This window comes from Oenanthe melanoleuca, chromosome 6 (genome assembly GCF_029582105.1).
Source record: "Oenanthe melanoleuca isolate GR-GAL-2019-014 chromosome 6, OMel1.0, whole genome shotgun sequence".
Lineage (NCBI taxonomy): Eukaryota > Metazoa > Chordata > Aves > Passeriformes > Muscicapidae > Oenanthe > Oenanthe melanoleuca.
The window spans coordinates 19,158,289-19,178,011 of NC_079340.1; the positions used below are offsets into that span (position 1 = coordinate 19,158,289).

Sequence of the window (19,723 nt, forward strand, 5' to 3'; positions counted from 1 at the left end):
TACTGCAACTGATGTGTGATGGAAATATTTTCATTAGCCTCATTCAGGGGTTAGCTCCAAATTTCCCACAAAAAGTCTACTCCACATTGGCATGTTAGTTTGAACAATTTGAAAGGAACTAGCACTGTTGAGAGTCCCACCATTCCATCAGGTTGGGGGCAGAGGAACTACAGAGGTGGAGCATCAGAGTCTGATCTGAGGCAGCAAAGAGTGTGAGAAGGCAATGAAACATCTGCACAGCCACTGCAGGTGAGGAGGACCTGTGTAAAAGGCAGACCAAGCTGTCAGTGATTACATTGTGGTATCATATACACCTATTTGTGTGATGCTATTTCATTAGTAAGCCATGTTTACTACATGGGCACATTAGAAGGAAGAAGGCAACCAATGCCAGGTGCTTTGGGCTCTCCCCCCCATCCTGGTGCTGGCAGAAAGGGCCAGGTGGCTCCTCTTGGTGTCCCAGTCGTGTTTTCCCCATAGGTGCCCCCTGTACACGGCTGGCCCCCACCCCAGGGTTACCTTGCCTCCCAGAAATGAAAACAGCAGCTTTATCTCCCTTGGGTATATAATAACTTCCTTCTCAAACCAAACTACTTTTTGTTTTCCGCTGCTGTTTTCCTACATGACCACGATGCTCCCAGCTCAGAGATGCCCACTGGAAGGAGCCGTCCCGTTCCAGCGCTGTTCCAGTGCCCGATAAAGCTGCAGGGAGCCCCGGGGCCATTGGGATGCTGTGCCGTGTCCGTGCGGCGGGGCGGGGGCTGCGGGCGTTCATTGGCCCCGTGCTGGGTGGGATGACATCGGCCCCGCTTCCCATAGGGCCTCCAGCTTGCCCCCATGTCTGCTGAGGGGAGAAAAGCATCACACTACACCCTCTGGGCTCCAATGAGAACACAGACAGCTTCAGCCAGGGATAAAAGAACTTAAAAAAAAAAAAAAAAACCAAAAAAAAAACCAAAAAACCTGTAGTCTTGGAGCTGCTATTAACGGGAGATGAATTGCAAGAGACCATTTCATGCCAAGGGACTTCAGAGAACAGCATCCCCAAGAGCCATTAGCTCTCAGCGAGTCTGCTGAAGCCCTTTGCTGTCAGGACAGAAGCATGCATACAAATTTTATACCATTTGTCTTTGAGCAGAAACAAAAGATCAGCTCTAAATCCTCAACATCTTGTCCCGACTAACACAAAATAATACTGTCATGTGTGGCTGTCTTGTTACTCTTTTCCAATCAAAAGGATACTGGTGATAAATTTATTCATAATTTTGGAAGGTTTTGCTCTTAAAAATAAAAAAAGAAGCAGCAAACACATGGAGTTGAGGCTATATTTATTCCTGTTAGTGCAAATCATGCTGCTACTAAGGATAGTGACTTTGAGAAGTGCACAGTACTTTTTTAAATTGAGAAGAAACACAGCTTTAAAAGGTTAGCCACTACACTTTCTTCTGCTTTTCACTAAACTAATTATGAAGATGATACATCTCATGCATTTTCTAGTTACAACTGCAGTCTGAAAAAAAGAAATTACTGTAGGATTTTTTTTATTCTTTTTCAACCAAGAATTCAAGCCCTATAGACATTTTGGGACCTAAGACTTTAATTTACTCGAGAGAATATCTGCTGGGTCCAGTAATCAGATTGTATACAGGCTCTGGAGAAAATTATTTAAGACATTTTTTTATGAAATTAAGAATGTGTGCTGAAGTAGATATTGCATACCATTTTGTATTTTAGGATTTGGATCTCTATAATTGAACCAGATTTTATCTTATGGATGTCCTTTGTTAAATAGATGTTTTAGTACTTTGAGAATGTGTAATAAGAAATTGGTTCTGTGTTTTACCATGACACTTCCATCAAATATTTTCTCATTTTATGCCAGTCTAAATAGAAAATAATGTCATCAGGAATGCAGGTTGAGCTCGGGCTGCACCTGCCGCCCCTCCTGTCCCTCCCCTCCAAAAAATGTGCATAATTTACCTGCTGAGGGCTTGAAATAAATTAGGCAAAGTATGTGCCTTCTGAGAGGCAGTGCAGCCTGTCCACACTTCACAAGGCACAGCACAGACTGGATGAGGCTAAGCCCTAAAATTATTTCTGAAGCTGTAGATATTTTATTCATACTTGTACTTAACAGATCCCTTCCACACAAGGAAGGAGTGTGAGGGCTGGGAGAGTTAATCTAAACTCTGTAATACTGTACAGTTAAAAGCCTCTTTCATGTAGCTGTGTTCATGAACTGAGCTTGGAATTCTTAAAAATCCAGATTATTGCAGAGGAGGGGATTTGTTGTTTGGCAAATTGACAAAGCCATTCACTCACCTTGTGTGCTGCTTTGCTTTACAGTAAGTCTTAGATAGGGTTCACAGCACAAGGGAGGCCTGAAATATTTAAGGGACAATTAAAGAGAGATTCCCAAAGATTTCAGGTTCCATTATCAAGCTCCTACTTGAATAGTTGCTTTTTAAATTTTTTCTTTTTTTTTTTTCTTTTTATTCTTTCTGTGCCTCTCCCTTATTTGTTAATAATCTGACAACTTTTAAATTGCACCACAAACCTCCAAAAACATTGCATGCCTTTGCAGACTCCCCCAGCACAGGCTGGTCATAAACTCAAATAGGAGACATCAGTGTCAAAATTACATGTGGAAACATTAATATGCAAGTACAGCTGGTAGAGCTGGGGGTTGAATTATGACTGCCTGACCAGATTCCACTTATTGAACCTCTGAATTCAAAGGAATGAATGAAGACTGAGAGAGAAAATCAGAATTTTCTAGAAGGAAGTGCCTAGTGCAGAACTCAGGAAAGAGTAATTCCTGTTGTGGACTGAAAAGACTGAACGTGGACAAAGTCTGGGGTCTGCAACTCTAGACCCATTGTGGGAGACACCCTGTTCAGACAGTGATGGAAGAGTTATTCCATTCCATTTATTAATTTTTGATGTCACTATACAGGAAAGGATTGCTACACACAGCAAGACAACTTACTGCCTTCTTTAACCTTGCAAATTAGAGTAACATCTTCTAATTGTTCCTTCAAAATCAGAAGGTAGTGAAAGAGAGATTAGTGCTATTTAATAGGATCAAAGGCTTTCTACATATAAAGAGAGCAATTAAAGCCAGATGCACTACTTGCATGCCAGATTCAGCACCACTGATTTTTCTTCAAAGGAAAATGAAGAAATGGTAGTGCCAGCTTTCAAGATTCTGTTGGAACCTCCAGATACAGATATGAACTCAACAGCCAGAGGAAAGAAAACAATGCAGTGTGCAATATGGCACAAACATGATTTTTTCCCTGCTGAAAACTTCCTTAGTTAGAGTCCCAGAATTCAACTTCCAGAAGCTAAAATGTCAATCATTTGGTTTTGTTTTAAGGTAGTTTATGCTTTTTCTTGAAAAAACTGCACTTTACGTCCTGATATGTCAGCTAGCAGCACCCTTGTGATCATAATCCAAGCAGCAGCTGCCTGTGGGAAAGGTTAATTATGCCAGCACCACCTTCCTCTGGGAAGGAAGAGTTTATCAGGCCAAGGGGATAAACAGGGTCTGGGCCTGGCCGGTTGGCCACACTTGCTGAGGACAGTCAGGAGGTGCTGAGGAGGGAAGGATGGGATGACAGGAGCCAGCCAAGCCAGGAACCAGAGCAGTGGTGAAGGGTGCCACAGCTGCAGTGGGACAGCAGAGGTAAGGGCTGGCTGCAGAGGGGGTGCATGGGCAGATCTGGGGGGTTGAACTAAATCCAAGGGTGGGCAGTGTAATGAGTGCATCTTGTGGAGCTGCCACAGGACTAAAAGGAATAGCTTCTGTTGGAAGTTAAGATCTTGGCTGCAAAATGTTTCTGGTTTGGTTGCCTTAGCTGGTGGTGGCAGCTGTTATCCAGTCATGGGAGAGGATGAAAATTTTGAGATAGGAAGTAAAAAGCCGTGGTCTTCCCCCTTAAAGTCAAATCTGAGGATCTCTCTATGGTTTCCCAGCCTTTGGGATCTGCAGATCAGCTTTTCAGTACAAAAACTGTGTATTTGTTTGCTATTCAGCACTAGGCTTTGGTGTTATTAATCACAGTAAATGCAATTAATACAGTCTCTTGGGTTGTTGTATTTTATTAGTTAGTGGTGCTAAAAGGAAGACTGAACTATTTTGGAGACTCAGGGAAATACTGTGATTAAACACAGAGAAAGGGATCCTTTTCTTTCTTCTCCCTCTTGGGTAAACAATGCATTTGTTCAGAGCTTCTAGTTGGGTTTTTAAATGCAGAGTGATGTGGGTAATCAGCTTGGTTGCCATGGTGATCCACCTTTGCATCTGATGGTGAGAAATACAAGCTCTAGCAGTACTACACAAAGCTGCTGTGCCAGGGCCATGGAAGTAAAACAAAGCTGAGCATTATTGTGAGGTACTGTGCAATGCTCTGGCCATCAGTCCGCTCTGTGGCTGCTGGGGTGACAGGCACATGTAGGAAAAGTGAGCAGTCATTAAAAAAAAATAGTCATCCAAGTCACATGCAGTGATGATGAAGCTTTTACATAGTGCTGCTGAGCTTTATCTAGCTATTTGCTGTAAAGGAAATCATCTTAGCACTAAGAGCTGCATGCAACAGTCCAGATCCTTGTGAGAGCCACTGGGCAGATCCTGATTACTTCTTAGTGGCCTTCTCACAGCCATCCTTAAAACTGTACAGAAAGGGTCTGCAACTGTTCCTGGTCATAGGCAGATGTCCAGGGCTGTGTAGGACCCCAGGCAGCTGAAGAAAACTTTAGTTTCCCTTACCAAATGTACCCCATTTTGTATGGATAAAGTATCTCTCAAAATCTTCATCCCCCCCTGATAAAACAACTTCCTTACTTCAACACTATGCCATTAGCTGTATGAAATATCATTCATCTCCTAAATCCAGTTCATGTACCTGGATGCTCCTGAGTTTCTCAATCTTTCTTTTCACAGCTGATTTCTCACCCAGCCCTGTTGAAGCTTTTGTCTGGAGATAGTTGACCAGCTATTCTGTGGGAAATAGGGCTGGTTCATGTAGTTTGTGAAACCTCTGTCAAGTGAGGTCTCAGCAGTTTCTTATTCTGGAATAAGTGAATAAGTGTATGGTTTTCTACTTGGGTGATTCCAGTGTAACTTTAGGCTTATAAAAATCGATTTTGGGGAGGGAACAGCTGTTTATGTCCCTTGAAAAACGTTAATGTACTTGAGTGCACGAGCCGTGCCAAGATGCTCTCACCCGGGTCAGTTACACACTGACAGCGCTGCAGGTGTTACAGGGCTTTGGAGAGACAAAGAATTACGCGAGCTTCTTGTCCCAAAATAATTAAGGCTTTATTGAAGAGTAAAAGAGGAGAGCGGACAGCGTCGGGGGCATTGGCTGAGGGCAGGCGAGGCCGGGAGTATCCGGGTGCGGGCCGGAGCGGCTCAGCCCTCCCAGAAGCCGACGAAGAAGCTGCAGAGCGAGTGCCAGCGCTCGGCGCAGTATGTGTGCGCCGGGTCCGCGGTGGGCTGCGCGGAGGGGCCCGGGCCGGGCTCGGGCAGCAGGCGCAGCTGCGCCTCGGGCGGCGCTCGGCCGGGGCCGCACAGCCGGGCGCTGAGCGGCGCTCCCGGGGCGCAGGGGTCCCGCCGCCGCCGCAGCCGGGCCAGGATCTGCCGCCAGAACTGGCGGCTGCGGGCGCCGAAGGCCGGGCAGCGCCGCGGCTCCCCGCGGTAGGCGCAGCTCCGCGCCGCGCCGCCCGCCGCCCGGCAGCTCAGCCGCAGCTCGCTGGCCCCCGCCGCCGAGCGCAGCTCCCAGCGGCACCGCTGCTGCTCGGGCGTGGAGAACCGCCCCGCCCGCGCCTCCTCCGCCTCCTCCCGGTCCGAGCTGGCGGCCCCCAGGGCGGCCAGGGCCAGCAGCGCCAGCGGCAGCCTCATCCTCGGCGTGTCAGCGACGGGGCGTCCCTGCGCGGGGCGCGCCCTCCCGCCGCATCTCCCGCGCCCTGCGGACACACGGACCGTGGCGGGAGCTGCCCCGGCGGGATCGCAGCCCTGGGCTCGGCCAGCCCGACCCGCGCCGGAGCGGGCTTGTCCCTCCAGGCTCGCAATCCCCTTTTAGTTCGCGTCCATCCATCCTTCAGCTCCGTCCCGGGACCACCCCGGCCAGGAAGCCGTAGCTGGACAGCAGCTCGCACTCGCCGGCTGCGGCATCACAGCTGCGAGCGGCATCAGACCCGGCTAGGGGCAACCCCGTCCTTTCCCCGCGCCCCCCGGTGCTTTCCGCCCTGTCCCGGGGCACTCACGGTGCGCTGTGCGGTGCGGTGCGGTGCCGGGCAGGCGTGCGCGGCGGCTCCGCGCTCCCCGGCTGCCCGCGGCACGGGGTTATCGATGCTCGGGGACTGCCCCCGCGGCGGGCCCGGCACGGGTTATCGATGCTCGGGACTGCCCCCGCGGAGGGCCCGGCACGGGTTATCGATGCTCGGGGACTGCCCCCGCGGCGGGCCCGGCACGGGTTATCAATGCTCGGGACTGCCCCCGCGGAGGGCCCGGCACGGGTTATCAATGCTCGGGACTGCCCCCCCGACGCCCCTCCCCGGCCGCCGCCCGTGGGGACAGCGCGGGGACGCGCCGGGAGCGCCGTGCCCCGATGGCACCGGCCCGCAGGAAATCGCCCGACACGGTCGCTCTTTGTTCGAGGAAGACGCACGCCGTATCACAAAACCATCCCGCAGCCCCGGCCCCCTTCCGAGGTGGCGAGGGAGTCTGGGAGCCGAGCTGGCATCCTCCGGGGGCGCAGGGACAGTGGGTGTGTGCCTGGTGCATGGGAATCCGTCTATTTCTGTTCCTTTGCAATTGACGGAGTTAAAAGGGACTCTCGTTTCTGAAGCAGAATATCCTGTGGATTATTCAGGATGATTTTTTTTTTTTTTTTTTTTTTTTTTTTTTTTTTTTGTATTAATGTGGTAAGAGTCTTCTCTATAGTGTGTGTTTTTAAAAAATACCAGAAGTTTCAAAAGACTGTAGACATAACCTTTGTTACTGCACGTTTGGGGATGGCATATCAGGCACCAATTTCAGAAATCTCTTTTTAGAATTAGGATCTCAAAACCGACATGTACTTTTGTTTCACGGGTGGTGATGTACTTTGCACATCTGTTCCAAACTCCTTATTGTTCTGACCCTGTCACTCAATGATAACCAGCTCCCTAGTTACCAGCAGCTCCCTGCTGCTCTCGCAGTATCAGATCAAGAACAGCCCTGCCCAGAAGGACTTGGGAGTGCTGATGGGTGCAGGTCTGGATATCACACAGCAATGTGCACTGACAGCCCAGAAATCCAAATGTGTCCTGGGCTGTATCCAAAGCAGCGTGGCCAGTAGGGTGAGGGAGGGGATTCTGCCCCTCTGCCCTGCTCTGTGAGACCCCAGCTGGAGCACTGCATCCAGCTCTGGAGTCCCAGCACAGGACAGAAATGGACCTCTTGGAGTGGGTCTAGAGGAGGGCTATTAAAACAGTCAGAGGGCTGGAAGACTTCTCTGAATAAAGGAGAGAGATGGGGACAAATTTTAGAAAGGCTCGCTGTGATAGGACAAGGAATAATTAGTTTAAACTAAAAGAGAGCAGATTTCAATAGATATAAAAAAGCAAATTTTTACAATGAGTGTAGTGAGGCACCAGAATAGGTTTCCCTGGGAGGCTGTGGATGCCCCATCCCTGGGCAAAAACCGAGGCCAGGCTTGATGGGGCTCTGAACAATCTGATCTGGTTGAAGATGTACCCAGCTCATTGAAGGGGGTGAACTAGGAATTCCTTAAAAGTCCCTCACAACCCAAACCATTCTATGATACTACTCAATGGATGAGAGGAGTTGATATTGACTCATTGATCTTTCTGTGCTGTAAGTCCTAAAAATGAGAGACTTCTGTAGAGTCTGAGAGACTGAGAGAATGACTGCTGGAGAAGAGATGGGATTCTGAGTCCTTCCTCAGATTCAGGGGAGGGGGAAAATTTTCAGGTAGCTTTCCCACTTCCTAACCATGTTGCATAGTTAGAGCTCTCCCTAGATGGTTGTTTGGAGCAGGAGAGAAACAACAGAGGAGAAAGGACCATGGGAAGGAAATAAAATATCTTAGGCAACAAACCATAGGAGAGGGTTTAAAACCAAGAATCTCAAGAGGGATGTACATAACTACCTGTGAAGGACAAGGCTGACCTGACTGCCAGCTGTGTGGCTCCTTTCTCAGCATGCCACAATGTGTATTTCACTTTCATGGGTGCTGAGGACTTCCCATGGGCTGTAGGAAGAATCTGGCATTTGGCTGAGGGCTGTGGGTACCATGAGGCATCATAAAGGATTGCACTGTGACTTTTAAAATCTATGGCTCCAGTGAGCACATGGCACATCATGTGCCTTAGCTTATTAGTTCACCAAATGTAGAAGTTGCTTTCAAATTAAGTTCTGACCACCTGTAATTGTTATATATTATTATTGAGATCTGTCTATTTTTCACATTCTTGCTGCCATTTATGCAGTGTGAAATGGAGTTGTCTAATATATTTGAGATTTTTTTTTTATAGTAGTTTATCCTAAGTGTATCAGCCTTGGAGGAAAACAGTACTGTGTGTTTTAATGAGCACATTGCAGTTATATTTTTTGACAATTTACTTTAAATCTCATATAAGTCATAAATTTCAGGAACTAAGGAAAGAAAATAAACCATAATGAGATTTCTCTAGCCTACCCATAACAATAACTAATCTTCCTTAATATTCTCTGCCATGTTGTCCTACTCCTGATACCCATATGTGCACACACATTTCCTTCCATGATTGTAACTTATCTTTTGCAGTAAAGCCAGTGTTAGTCTTCGATGCTCATTGATTATATATCTGAATTTTCTTGCACAAGCTACAATTTTCTCTCTTGGATTTGAGGGGGATACAGTAGGGGAAAGTCTTTCTTACATGACTAAAACCACTGCATCCTGTTGTTCTGTGTTTGCAGTTTAAATCTAGTTGGTCTGTGTTGTTAGCTGGGTTTTGACTGCTCTTTCCCTACTGTCCCCCTGTGTTAGAATAACTTTTATAGCCTTGATAGTAGCTGGTTATGGAGTTATCTTTGAAAACATGATTAGTGTGCACTGTGGCAGAGATACTTCCCCTGCCTCTGCAGAAACAAACCCCTGGAGAGTTAATGGGCCTGTCCATCTCAGCAAATGGAATAAGGAGTGTGCTTTATCATGAGAGCTCTGCAATGAGACTAGGCTGGGAGCAGTTACAGATGTACCATCTGGGATGTAATCTGGATGTATCATTGTATCCAGTTTAAGCATTCCTCTTCAAAAAAAAGATGAAGATCAATGAACTGAGTCTGTAAAAGAGCAATGAGAGTATCACAGACATAGAAAACTTGATTTATGATGAGGCAATTTAAACAAGGGGCTTGTTAACCTAACAAAGAACTGAGAAGGCAAATGTTAAGAATTTAATCACTGATTAAAGCTGTCTCCTTATGCATCTTTTTATTTCAGAAGTACAGATCATAGCCTTAATGACACTTTTCATTGGTCAATGAATAAATTATGCTGCTAGATTTTAACTCTGAACTGAAAAACCTGTTTATATTCTGTTTATAGGCCACTTTGCTGGCTTGGAAGATACTGCACAGGAAACTGTGTTAGAGCTTTGACTTCAGGGTTTTGATCGTTGAAAATTCAGTTGTATCAATCATTTGTATCAAACATTTGTATTTTATGAAAACTCTAGTCACTATGAAGAAAAATACTTATTTCTCTTATTCTAACCTCTAGGATTGTAGCAACAACTACAATGATTTCAGAAGAGTTTTGCTTTACAAGTGGAAAGTAGTCACAGTTTCCAGCCCTGTCATTATAAATTCCTTTTCAGAGAAGTTGGTAATGTAAACATTGTTTATGGTTCATAAACTGAAATTGTTTTAAATATACAAGACCATAACTGTGTTTAACCTTCTTGTTTGAGCTATCAGTCTTCCAATTTCTTGGTACTGGCTCAAGAGAATAACATCATGTTTAATGTGTCTGCAGGGAGATAGACTGACCTTCTCAATTACCTTCTAGATCCTGTTTAAAGCACTTCTCTACAGTTGTTTAAAGCACTTCTCTACAGTCAGACTGATGCCTCTGTCCAGGTTTTTGACATGTTTTTATGATGCTTCTTTCTTTCCCTGACAATAAAGTGCCACTGAAATTCAACCCAACCCTTTGTTCAAGAGGTCGTAGTTTTTTGCAAAATTATAGAAAACTTAAAGAAACTGCATAGTATTGATCAGGAGATGTATAAATCAATTTTTTATGATGAAGAATTGATTTGAAATTATCCATATGCCCACCCTTCAGTCAACAGATCGTGCTGCTGCTGAGTTTCTCTTGGAAACAAGGGCATTGCAGTTCTTCAGAATTATCCCAGAATACATTTTCTCCTCAATTCATTTGCTTTAACAGAAAATGTCCTACATATGTTTCCACCATCTTTTCTGTCTTGCATTGCCTGCAGGTTTTTCCAAGAGCTGGTCTGAGTCATTTGCCTTGTGTTCTCCAAGGCTGTGCTTCCACCCAGGTCAGGAAATCTTAGAGAACTGAGTTTTTGGTAGTGGTTCCTTTGCTCCACAGGAACCACTTTGTTCTTTGCACCATGTATATATTCCTTTCTTTAGCTGACTTGTGCATTCTCAACTCAGACTGTTGTCTTTCTGATTAGACATGCATAACTATATGCTATTTTATAAAGCATGTTATTTTCATATTTAGGAGGCCACCTCTTAAATGTTCTCTTCTGCAGTGTTTTCCACTGTGAGTGTGCTGCCTTAAAGATTGCCATGCTAATTCTTTACCTTCATAAACAAACTTAGAAAGCTTTTTAATTTCTTCTTCTCAAATGTTTATCAAAGAGCCATTGTTGTCCCCATTAGCAGAGAACTCACATGACCACTATTTCCTACCTTCATTCTTCACAGTGCAATGAATGAACTGACCTCAGTGTTGACAATGGCCCTTGTTGAGCTGGGTATGGGAGCTGCAAGAGCACCCCTACAACTCCAGGCTTTCCTATCAGCTGATCAAAACTCTAAGTCTTGTGAAAGGCTGAACTTCAGCTTTACATTTTCTGTTCTTTAAGCACATTTAAAATAACAGTGAAGAAAATCACAGAAGGAATTTACTCAGCTAGTACTACACAGAGGACTCCATTAGAATGTCAAAAATGTTCATAGAACTTATGGCTGGTCAGCCTATGGTCAGTTTGAAGAAGTGAGAAATACATTAGTCTTTGTTGTAGCAACAAGCATAGTGTAAGTCAGCATATAATGCTAAAAAGTACCTGTTTAATTGCAAACACTTTTATAGCTGAGGCTCAGAGACAGCAATGAGCATTTCTTTAAAGGAAATTATGATTTTTCTAAGTAATGCAGAACCATTAGGGTCAATAATCAATGGAATTAAATTATGTGAAAATTTTCCCCTGTACTACTATTCTGCATCCAATGTGGGGTTTTTCCAGGTTTTGTTTGGTCTTGTTTGTTTGTTTGTTTGTTAGTTGGTTTGGTTTGGGTTTTTTGGTTTTTTTTTAATACTGGGTATAGATTTCCTTCATTTTCTGTCAATGTGTTTCCTAGGAATGACTCTCATGACTGGACTGCAGGGGAGCAGGAATGTTGGAGCAACACTTAAAGAGAAAATATATATTTGGAGACATATGACTTGAGGCATTGTTTGAGCTCAGCTTGCACCACCCCAAAATTACACATTTCAGCTTTATAAAGTAAGGCATACTGAACAACAGTCAAAGCCCAACAAAGAATTTGCAGTTCAAATTTTGTGCCTGTCTAGCTTGCCTGTCACTGAAAGTTAGGCTTAAATTCACAAAGGGGGTTATTCAGAAACAAAATAAAATGCTGCTCCTGTAAAAAATGTAGTATATATTCAGATAAGCAACTGTTGTGCAATATCTGGAACCAAAAGTGATGGTAGTAGTGAGTGCAGTGACCTGTGCTGCAAATAAAATCAGTTTGAATTGTCAGATATCAGCTCAGCACAAAAGGCATCATGTTTTATCTCTATTCCCCTGTCCCTGGACTCACCCCATCTGTGCTGAGGTGATGCCTCTAAGGACCATCAGAATAACTTTTAACACACTTCAAGGAAATGGCTTCCACTACAAACATCTTTCAAACTACTTTGTACTTCTTCAGTAGCACAAGCTGTCAGCAATACAGTGAAACTCTAACCCCTTTCTTGAAAGAAGCCAGTGAACTGCCAAGTCCCCAGAGCCCTGTTGTTCCCAGTAATAGGGAAATGCCCTGTATGTTACCTGTGATGGTAACAGGTGTTTGGGGCTTTAAACCCTTGAAGAGTTTAAAAACTGTAGGCACACCAAGGAAGTGTCAATCTGGTGAAACTGGTACTTGGATGCACTGGTACTACCAGATAAATATTCTGAGAGTGGAAATTAGGGTTATTAATCACCACTATATGTTAATTGATTGTCACAATGTGGTTTGGCAGTTCTAGTATTCTGCTATAACCCAAAACATAAGAGGCAGTGTCTAATTACCAATTTCATCTCTTGAAACTCAGGTCTTTTATGTATTTCTCTCCTTCTGTTAGCAAATGTGCACCAAGAACATGTCATGATGTCATCTCTGATGATTAGGTTATCAACTTGAGCATTAGTAAATATTCTATATTCTGTGTTATTTTATTCACTCATTGATTTAAAATCTCTAACTGGTTCAGCTTTGTTACCAACAGCAAAAAATTGCAACTAGTTTGTTTGCACACTGGATCTTGTAATTCCCTTTCTCATGCTATCCTGCATCACTGGCATTTCTCCCTGTCAGCTAGTCAGTCCAGCCAGTTTTCCTATCACCCTGAAGAAGGTATCTTCACTTGGTTCAGTGAATTGCTCTAGACACATTTGACTTTTTGGCCTAGACTTCCCCTGACTGTAATGGCAGCTCAGAATTTACTCACATGTCTCATGCAAAAGTCATCACAAGATGTGAGAACATGAAATAGTGTGTATAGATTCCATTCAGCCAGCTCAGATTTAAATATGAAAAGAGTAAAATGAAGTGATGTGTTCTCACTGAGGGTGGGAGAAAAGATGAATTTAATCAGTTAAAAATCTATTAAAATGTTGAACTGCAGAAAGCTCTATGAAAATTTTCTTTAAAGAAAAAAGGGAACCTAGCAACAGTTTCTGCAAATTTTACAAATGAGATCTCACTACCTAAAGTAAACTAAAACTGTCTCAAGATGAAATTCTCCTCTTGTTGGTGAAGATAAACCTACATTTTCTCTAGCATTTTCATTCATTTAATTATGTGGTGGGAGTCTACAACCATAGTGATGAAACCACTGAGGTACATCAGAGTCCAGGGGCACTGGACTGGTAGTGGGTAATGTCCAGAAAGGCACTTTAACCTCCCAAGTTAAAGGGAAAAAGCAGTTTATGGAGAATAAAGACTTTTTCATAAAGAATTATTACTGATATTCAAGTGATTGAAGTATGCTTAATATGGTGTGTGTAGGTGCCTCATTTGAAACAAGAGGCATGATTTTGGCAAAAGCAAAGCAGCAACAGATGCTTCTGACAACCAAGTTGTGAAACAGGTTTCTCTCTCTGCAACCTAGTTCAGCTGTTTCTCACAGAAAGTTTAACTGAAATGTTAAGGCATCTGATAGGGAAAAAATGGAGGTGTGATACAACTGAGGTGTGATTTTGTTTTCCTTACATTGATATTTCCACTGGATTCTTCATTTGCTGAAGTTGCACATAACCATAAATTCAGCTACTTAAACTTTTGTATGACCACAAGAATTTTGTATTTATCTCAATTATATCATAAAGAAACAAGACCTGCAGCTGGTTGAGAACTTTGTAGACTGACAGAAGGAAAGAGAATGGGAATTACTTGAACAGAAGAGGCATTTGGAACAGAAGAGGCATTTGGTATACATTGTAAACCCCACCACCTGCACTTTGCTGCACTGAACTGGGCTTTGATTCAGACATTTAGGCACAGGCTAATAAGAGTGTTTCAAAAAGGTATCTGTGAGGTTGCACTCTTTTGACACCAGGGCTATTTAAAAGCTATTTTTAGGTCACTGTGATGTTAATGGTATGGTAAATGAGGTGCCATCAGGTATGGAAGTGAACTGCTTCTAGTCAGTGAAATACTTCCCATATACTGTGGTGAACCCATAAAGAGATATCTGGATTTGGTGATCTGAGTTATAAAGAGTGCATTTAAGGAATAGTCATAGATCTCCCTAAAAAAAGTCAAAACTTTACTGTTTGTGATTTATTTTGCCCTGCCAAGTCAAGAAAGTGTGACACAGAAATAGATAGCAAAGCCCTACCAAGTTTTTGCTTTGAAAGATATTTCTTTTGAATGGCTGCAATAGTGTAAACAGGAAATAATTTTGCCTCTCAATTTCTTCTGAAGTAAACCTTGGGTTATTGTAATAATTTTAATGTCTCTTATCACACTTGAACCTAACAATATTAACTGAATTTTGTGTAATCTAAAACAGCAGTTTGCCCTGTCATGGGAAAAATGTCAGTCAGAAATCACAGTTAATCAGTTAATAGCAAAAAGTTACTAGGAAAAATAAGTCTTGCTCATCTATTATTCACAGAAGTGGTTGATCTGTAGAATGCTTCCCAGTCCAGGAAAATAAAACTACATGGAGTATCAATATTTGTGTTATTAAATCATCAATAGTAGATGTAGTCTGAATAGCTATGTGGTGTGGTTTCATATGAAGTACCTTCAATAATATGCTACTGAAAATGAAAATAAAGAGTTGATAACATGCAATTTCTGAAATTTATTGCAGTCTTGATCATTACACTACAGTTACTGCTGCAGACCTTACAACTGTAAACTACTGTAATGTGTATCATCTGCATATCAGTAATAACCATTAGCAATTAGCAACAAACAGTTATTTCCAGCATCACTTACAAAAACCAATTTCAAATTGTTACTTTAAAAAGCTGCAGTAAAGACCAGGAATTTTTCTTCAGGAAAATGTACATTTATTTTCAGGTACAATCTGACCTATTAATGAAGCATATTTAAACTATAGCCACAAGCACTGACACAAATAGCTTTTTCCATTTTCAACACAAATATAGGTTCATAGATTGAAGCTGCCTTGCATTTTTGATTGTTCTTAAGAGAAAACATTATTCAATTATATCCATTGTTTAATTTCTGCTACCCCCTCTGCCCTTCACCATTTTCATCATCACCCTAAATAGTAAATCCAGCCTAATTCATGGGCAAGACAGCCCCCATAGCAGGGCAAATCTTGTGAGAAGGTGAATATTTCTCTTCCATTAATTAATTTTATCATTAATAATGAGACTATACACATACTTAAAAAAATAGTAATCTCATGTTCATAATAATTTCATGTGTGGCCTCGAATTCCAGAAGATGCTGGCCCATGAGCTGGAAGATGTGTGGGCAGGGACAGTTCACTCTCTGAGGGATGGAGCCAGCTGAAGCTCGTGCAACAGAAACAGAAGGGCAGCAGGCAGTGGGGGAGTCACACTTCAGGGCAGTATTTTGTCAGATTTATCTGTATCTCACCAACATCTGAATCCATGTACAGTTCATATATGATCACCTAGAAACTAATCAATGGGAATCAAAACAAAAAAACACCTTATATCTTTCTTAAGGTAGCACCAGGTTTATTTCAGGGTTGCTCTCCAGAGGAGGCATTAATTATGCTGAATGATTGTTGTTAAATGCTCAGAAGCACGGATAATCACTAAAAGAAAGGAAGTATACCAATGGCATCTCAAAGTTCTTATCTGTATTTTTTTTTTGCCTTCAAGAAAATATCTAAGGGTAGTTGCATGAAAAAAAAACCCACAGCCAAACATCTTAAGTTCAATGCTTCTTAAGGAGATGTTGTCATAGTGGAGCAAGACTAGAGATTATCTCCAGACCATTACTCTGTGCCTCTGCCCCAAGACAGGATCAGCATTGTCACTGTCATATGTGACAGAAGCTTACAGTCATTTCACTAGAGAAATGTCACAATTTGCCTGGGCCATCTACTCCAGTGCTTAATTATCCTTATTCTTAGACAGTTTTTCCAAATTCTTGCCTTGGTCTGCCTTACAGCCTATTACCTCTTGTCCTGCCAGTGTAGCCCACGAACAGATTGCAGTCACACCCAAGTATTCCCCAAGGATATATTCCTGAAGAGAGCAGGACAGCAAGAGCATATTTTCTCATAAGAATTAATGATGGGGAAAATGCATACAGGGACTTAAGGACTACACACGGTTTAAAATCACAGGAAGCAGGATCACTGGGAGAAGAGTCTCTTTTCTGTTGCTGTCCTTTCAGCACAGATCACTGTTCTGAAAACTATCATCTGTGCCATCCATGAGACAATGCCCAAGAGAACTCTTCAGTTGTAAGCATTCTTAATGTCTCCTTCTGGACAGTTACATCTTCATCATCTTCCTGAGATAAATCAAAGCAAATCCATCATAGGTGAGGGACAGAAAAAATGGGGTAAGGATGGTGGTTAGTGGAGCACAGTATTAAACAGTCAGCAGCAGAAACTTTAAATAGTGGACAGAGAAACAGATGAGATGCCACTGTATTGCCTTAATATCTGCTGGACCCTTCTACACACACAGGAATCATCATAAAGTTTTCCCAGTATTGTCTTTCCTGCAAGCCATCCAACACCTATTTGCTCTGCCTTTTGTTGCTCTTCATGTTTGCAAGTAGTGAAATGGGTTGACAGAGACGACCTGGTCACATTATTTTGTGGATCATCATATATTTCTACTTTCTGGAGGGATAGGCTGCCTGAACTATGAGTTGTTTTTACTTTGATCTGATTACCTCACTATTCTTAATACATACCTCAAATGTGATTGCAGAATGGGGGTGAACAAATGCATGGAAGATGTATAATGACTGTGAGAGTAGGGGTGAAGGTGACAATAGGGAGAGGTTGATGTGTGGCTGCTATGTGCCTTTGGAATGGACTCCATATGCCTATCACCCTTCTGTGGCAAGAGCAGTGCTTTCCCATCCCTCTGGATTGGGACTTTTGTTGCTGGGGAACTTAGATGGAGACAGGGAGAACTCTCCCTGTGTGGTGGCTGTGTGTGAGAAGTGTTTAATCACTCATCCCTCTGAAACAAGACAGTGGGATCCCTCACACTGACCAAGTCCTGTCTGTAGAGCATGCAACAGCTTCCAGGGATGGCTTTGCCTTGCAATCCAATTGCAAGATAGCTGGCACTTGACAACTCTTGGGGCTGCTGCCAGGGGCAGTCTGTGTCTGAGAAGCCACAACCCTCTTCTCCATAGACATCTCCTCACTGCTGTCCTCTCCCTGGAGGCTTATGGCACGGGGCACGGGCTGCACCCAGGCAGTGATGGCAGCAGGAGGTACCAGTGATGGGACAGCTCCTTCCCTCTGGCAGGTGGTGTCACGGTGATAGGAAACCAGCTCATTGCTGAAGTTGACCCTCTCCACAGGGGATTTGGGTGTGCCACAGCAGCAGCACCGGCAGCCCAAGAGGTTGCTGAAAGCCCTCCTGAAGTCTGCATTGAAAGCATAGATGACTGGATTTACTGAAGAGTTGGCCCAGCCAAACCACACAAAGACGTTGAAGGTGGTTTGGCCAATGCAGAGTGACTGTCCCTCAGGGTGTCCCTCGAGGCTGGGCTGGCAGAAAGGCAGCAGGCAGTTCAGCAGGAAGAAGGGCAGCCAGCAGCAAACAAAGACTCCCATTATGATGGAAAGGGTCTGCAGCACCCTGGTCTCCTTGTGCAAGGAGCTCCGCAGAGAGGAGCTGGGCTCCCTGCCAGCAACTGGCCACTGCCCCCCTGCCCTCTCAAGGGTGGAGATGCGGCGGATCTGGGCCTGGGCAATTCTGCAGATCCTGCTATAGGTGATGATCATGATGGCCACGGGGATGTAGAAGCTGATAAGGGAGGAGGTGATGGCATAAGCACGGTTCAACCTGACATCACAGCGGGGTGTCCCAGGCAGCCAGGAGCCTGGATCTCTAGTGTCCTTGGCTTTATGCCAGCGTAGCTGCACCGGGATGAAGGAGATGAGGATGGAGAGAGCCCAGGCCAGGGCTATCATGGCACAAGCAAGGCGCTGCGTCATCCTGCGCTCGTAGCGGAAGGGGCTGGCGATAGCCCAGTACCGGTCCAGGCTGATGATGCAGAGGTGGAGGATGGAGGCGGTGGAGCACATGATGTCGAAGGCCACCCAGGTGTCACAAAAGTGGCTGCCGAAGAGCCAGGAGCCTCCAGCCACCTCAGTGACCGCCTTCCAGGGCATCACCAGGACGGCCACGCAGAGGTCCGAGACGGCCAGCGACAGCACGAACGAGTTGGTGACCTTGTTGCGGAGGTGGCGGAAGCGCAGGACGGCGAGGCACACAAGCGCATTGCCCAGCAGTGTGCCCAGCACCAGGGCGCCCAGCAGGCACCCGGTCAGTGCCCGCAGCCCCCGCGGGCCGCCCTCCAGCGCTGTGCTGCCCATCGGGGCCGCTGCCCCGGGCTCCCCCGGCCACTCCTGCCGGCGGGACAGCGCCCGAGGCGGCGGCGGGACCTTCCCGGGGCAGCGGCACCTTCCTGGGCCAGCGCCGCCCGCGGGGGCATCTCCGCCCGCCGCCCTCCGTGCGGCTCGGGCTGCCCCGGGCTACTCACCCGCCCATGGCCGGGGCCTCGCCGCTCGCCTCCCGGCTGCCGAGGGACGGCGGTGCCGCCGGCACAGCCCCGCGCTGGGTCCCCCGCGGCGCCGGGACGGGGCGGGAGCGGCGCCGGGCGGTGCCGAGAGCCCGCGGTGCGGCCCCGCGCAGGGACCGAGCTCTGCCCAGCCGCGCCCGGGGAGCGCTACCCCAGCATCGCCCCGGGATTCCCCCGCAGCATCGCCCCGGCATTCCCACGCAGCATCGCCCCGGCATTCCCCCGCAGCATCGCCCCGGGATTCCCCCGCAGCATCGCCCCGGGATTCCCCCGCAGCATCGCCCCGGGATTCCCCCCAGCATCGCCCCGGGATTCTCCCCCAGCATCGCCCCGGGATTCTCTCCCAGCATCGCCCCGGGATTCCCCGCAGCATCGCCCCGGGATTCTCCCCCAGCATCGCCCCGGGATTCTCCCCCAGCATCGCCCCGGGATTCTCTCCCAGCATCGCCCCGGGATTCCTCCGCAGCCCTTTCCCAGCCCTCAGCCTGCACGTGTCCAGTGCCACGGGCGGGGCAGGACCTGGCGCTTTCCAGGCGTCTCCTTTTGGGGACCGCGATCACATCTCAGCTTGGTCAGCGAGCAGGATGTCGCTTCATGTCTGTTTATGTACACTGGGAATGCGCTCAAATCTGGCTGACAGAGCCTGTTTTCACCAAAATAGTATTGATCTGTTAATTTTTTGTTTTGAAGTTTTATGTAATGAAACCAAGAGCACAGAAACCTGAGATCTCTAGTTTGGATCTGCTGCTTTTTGGCAATAAGTTGTTCACAGCACCTGCCTCTTTATTTTTCAGCCAAAGGTGTCTTCTGATGTATTTCAACAGTCAATATTTGTAATTATAATAATATGCATATCGTTATATAAGTGTATATAATTACTGCACATATTTACAGCCTACATTCAATAAAGTACCCTAATGCCAATACAGTATAAACCTTCATTTTCAAAGAATTTGTATGGTA

The 19,723-nt window shown here is 45.5% G+C and overlaps 2 protein-coding genes across 2 annotated transcripts; both read right to left on the reverse strand.

Annotated features, from left to right (window-relative positions):
• Positions 1 to 5,327: 5,327 nt before the first annotated feature.
• Positions 5,328 to 6,632, reverse strand: FGFBP3 (fibroblast growth factor binding protein 3). The gene is made up of 2 exons (XM_056494598.1): positions 6,271 to 6,632; positions 5,328 to 5,970 (listed from the first exon to the last, which is right to left on the reverse strand). Exon 2 carries the CDS (start codon positions 5,903 to 5,905, stop codon positions 5,417 to 5,419), a length of 489 nt encoding a protein of 162 aa, XP_056350573.1. The 5' UTR covers positions 5,906 to 5,970; positions 6,271 to 6,632; the 3' UTR covers positions 5,328 to 5,416.
• Positions 6,633 to 15,801: 9,169 nt separating this feature from the next.
• LOC130254872 (D(1) dopamine receptor-like) lies at positions 15,802 to 18,567 on the reverse strand. The gene has a single exon (XM_056494922.1). The coding sequence runs from the start codon at positions 18,552 to 18,554 to the stop codon at positions 17,208 to 17,210; it is 1,347 nt and encodes a 448-aa protein (XP_056350897.1). The 5' UTR covers positions 18,555 to 18,567; the 3' UTR covers positions 15,802 to 17,207.
• Positions 18,568 to 19,723: the final 1,156 nt, after the last annotated feature.

What these genes read in the sequence shown, in the direction of transcription:
- LOC130254872 (XM_056494922.1), bottom strand. Translation starts at nt 18,554, where the DNA reads ATGGGCAGCACAGCGCTGGAGGGCGGCCCGCGGGGGCTGCGGGCACTG.
- FGFBP3 (XM_056494598.1), bottom strand. Translation starts at nt 5,905, where the DNA reads ATGAGGCTGCCGCTGGCGCTGCTGGCCCTGGCCGCCCTGGGGGCCGCC.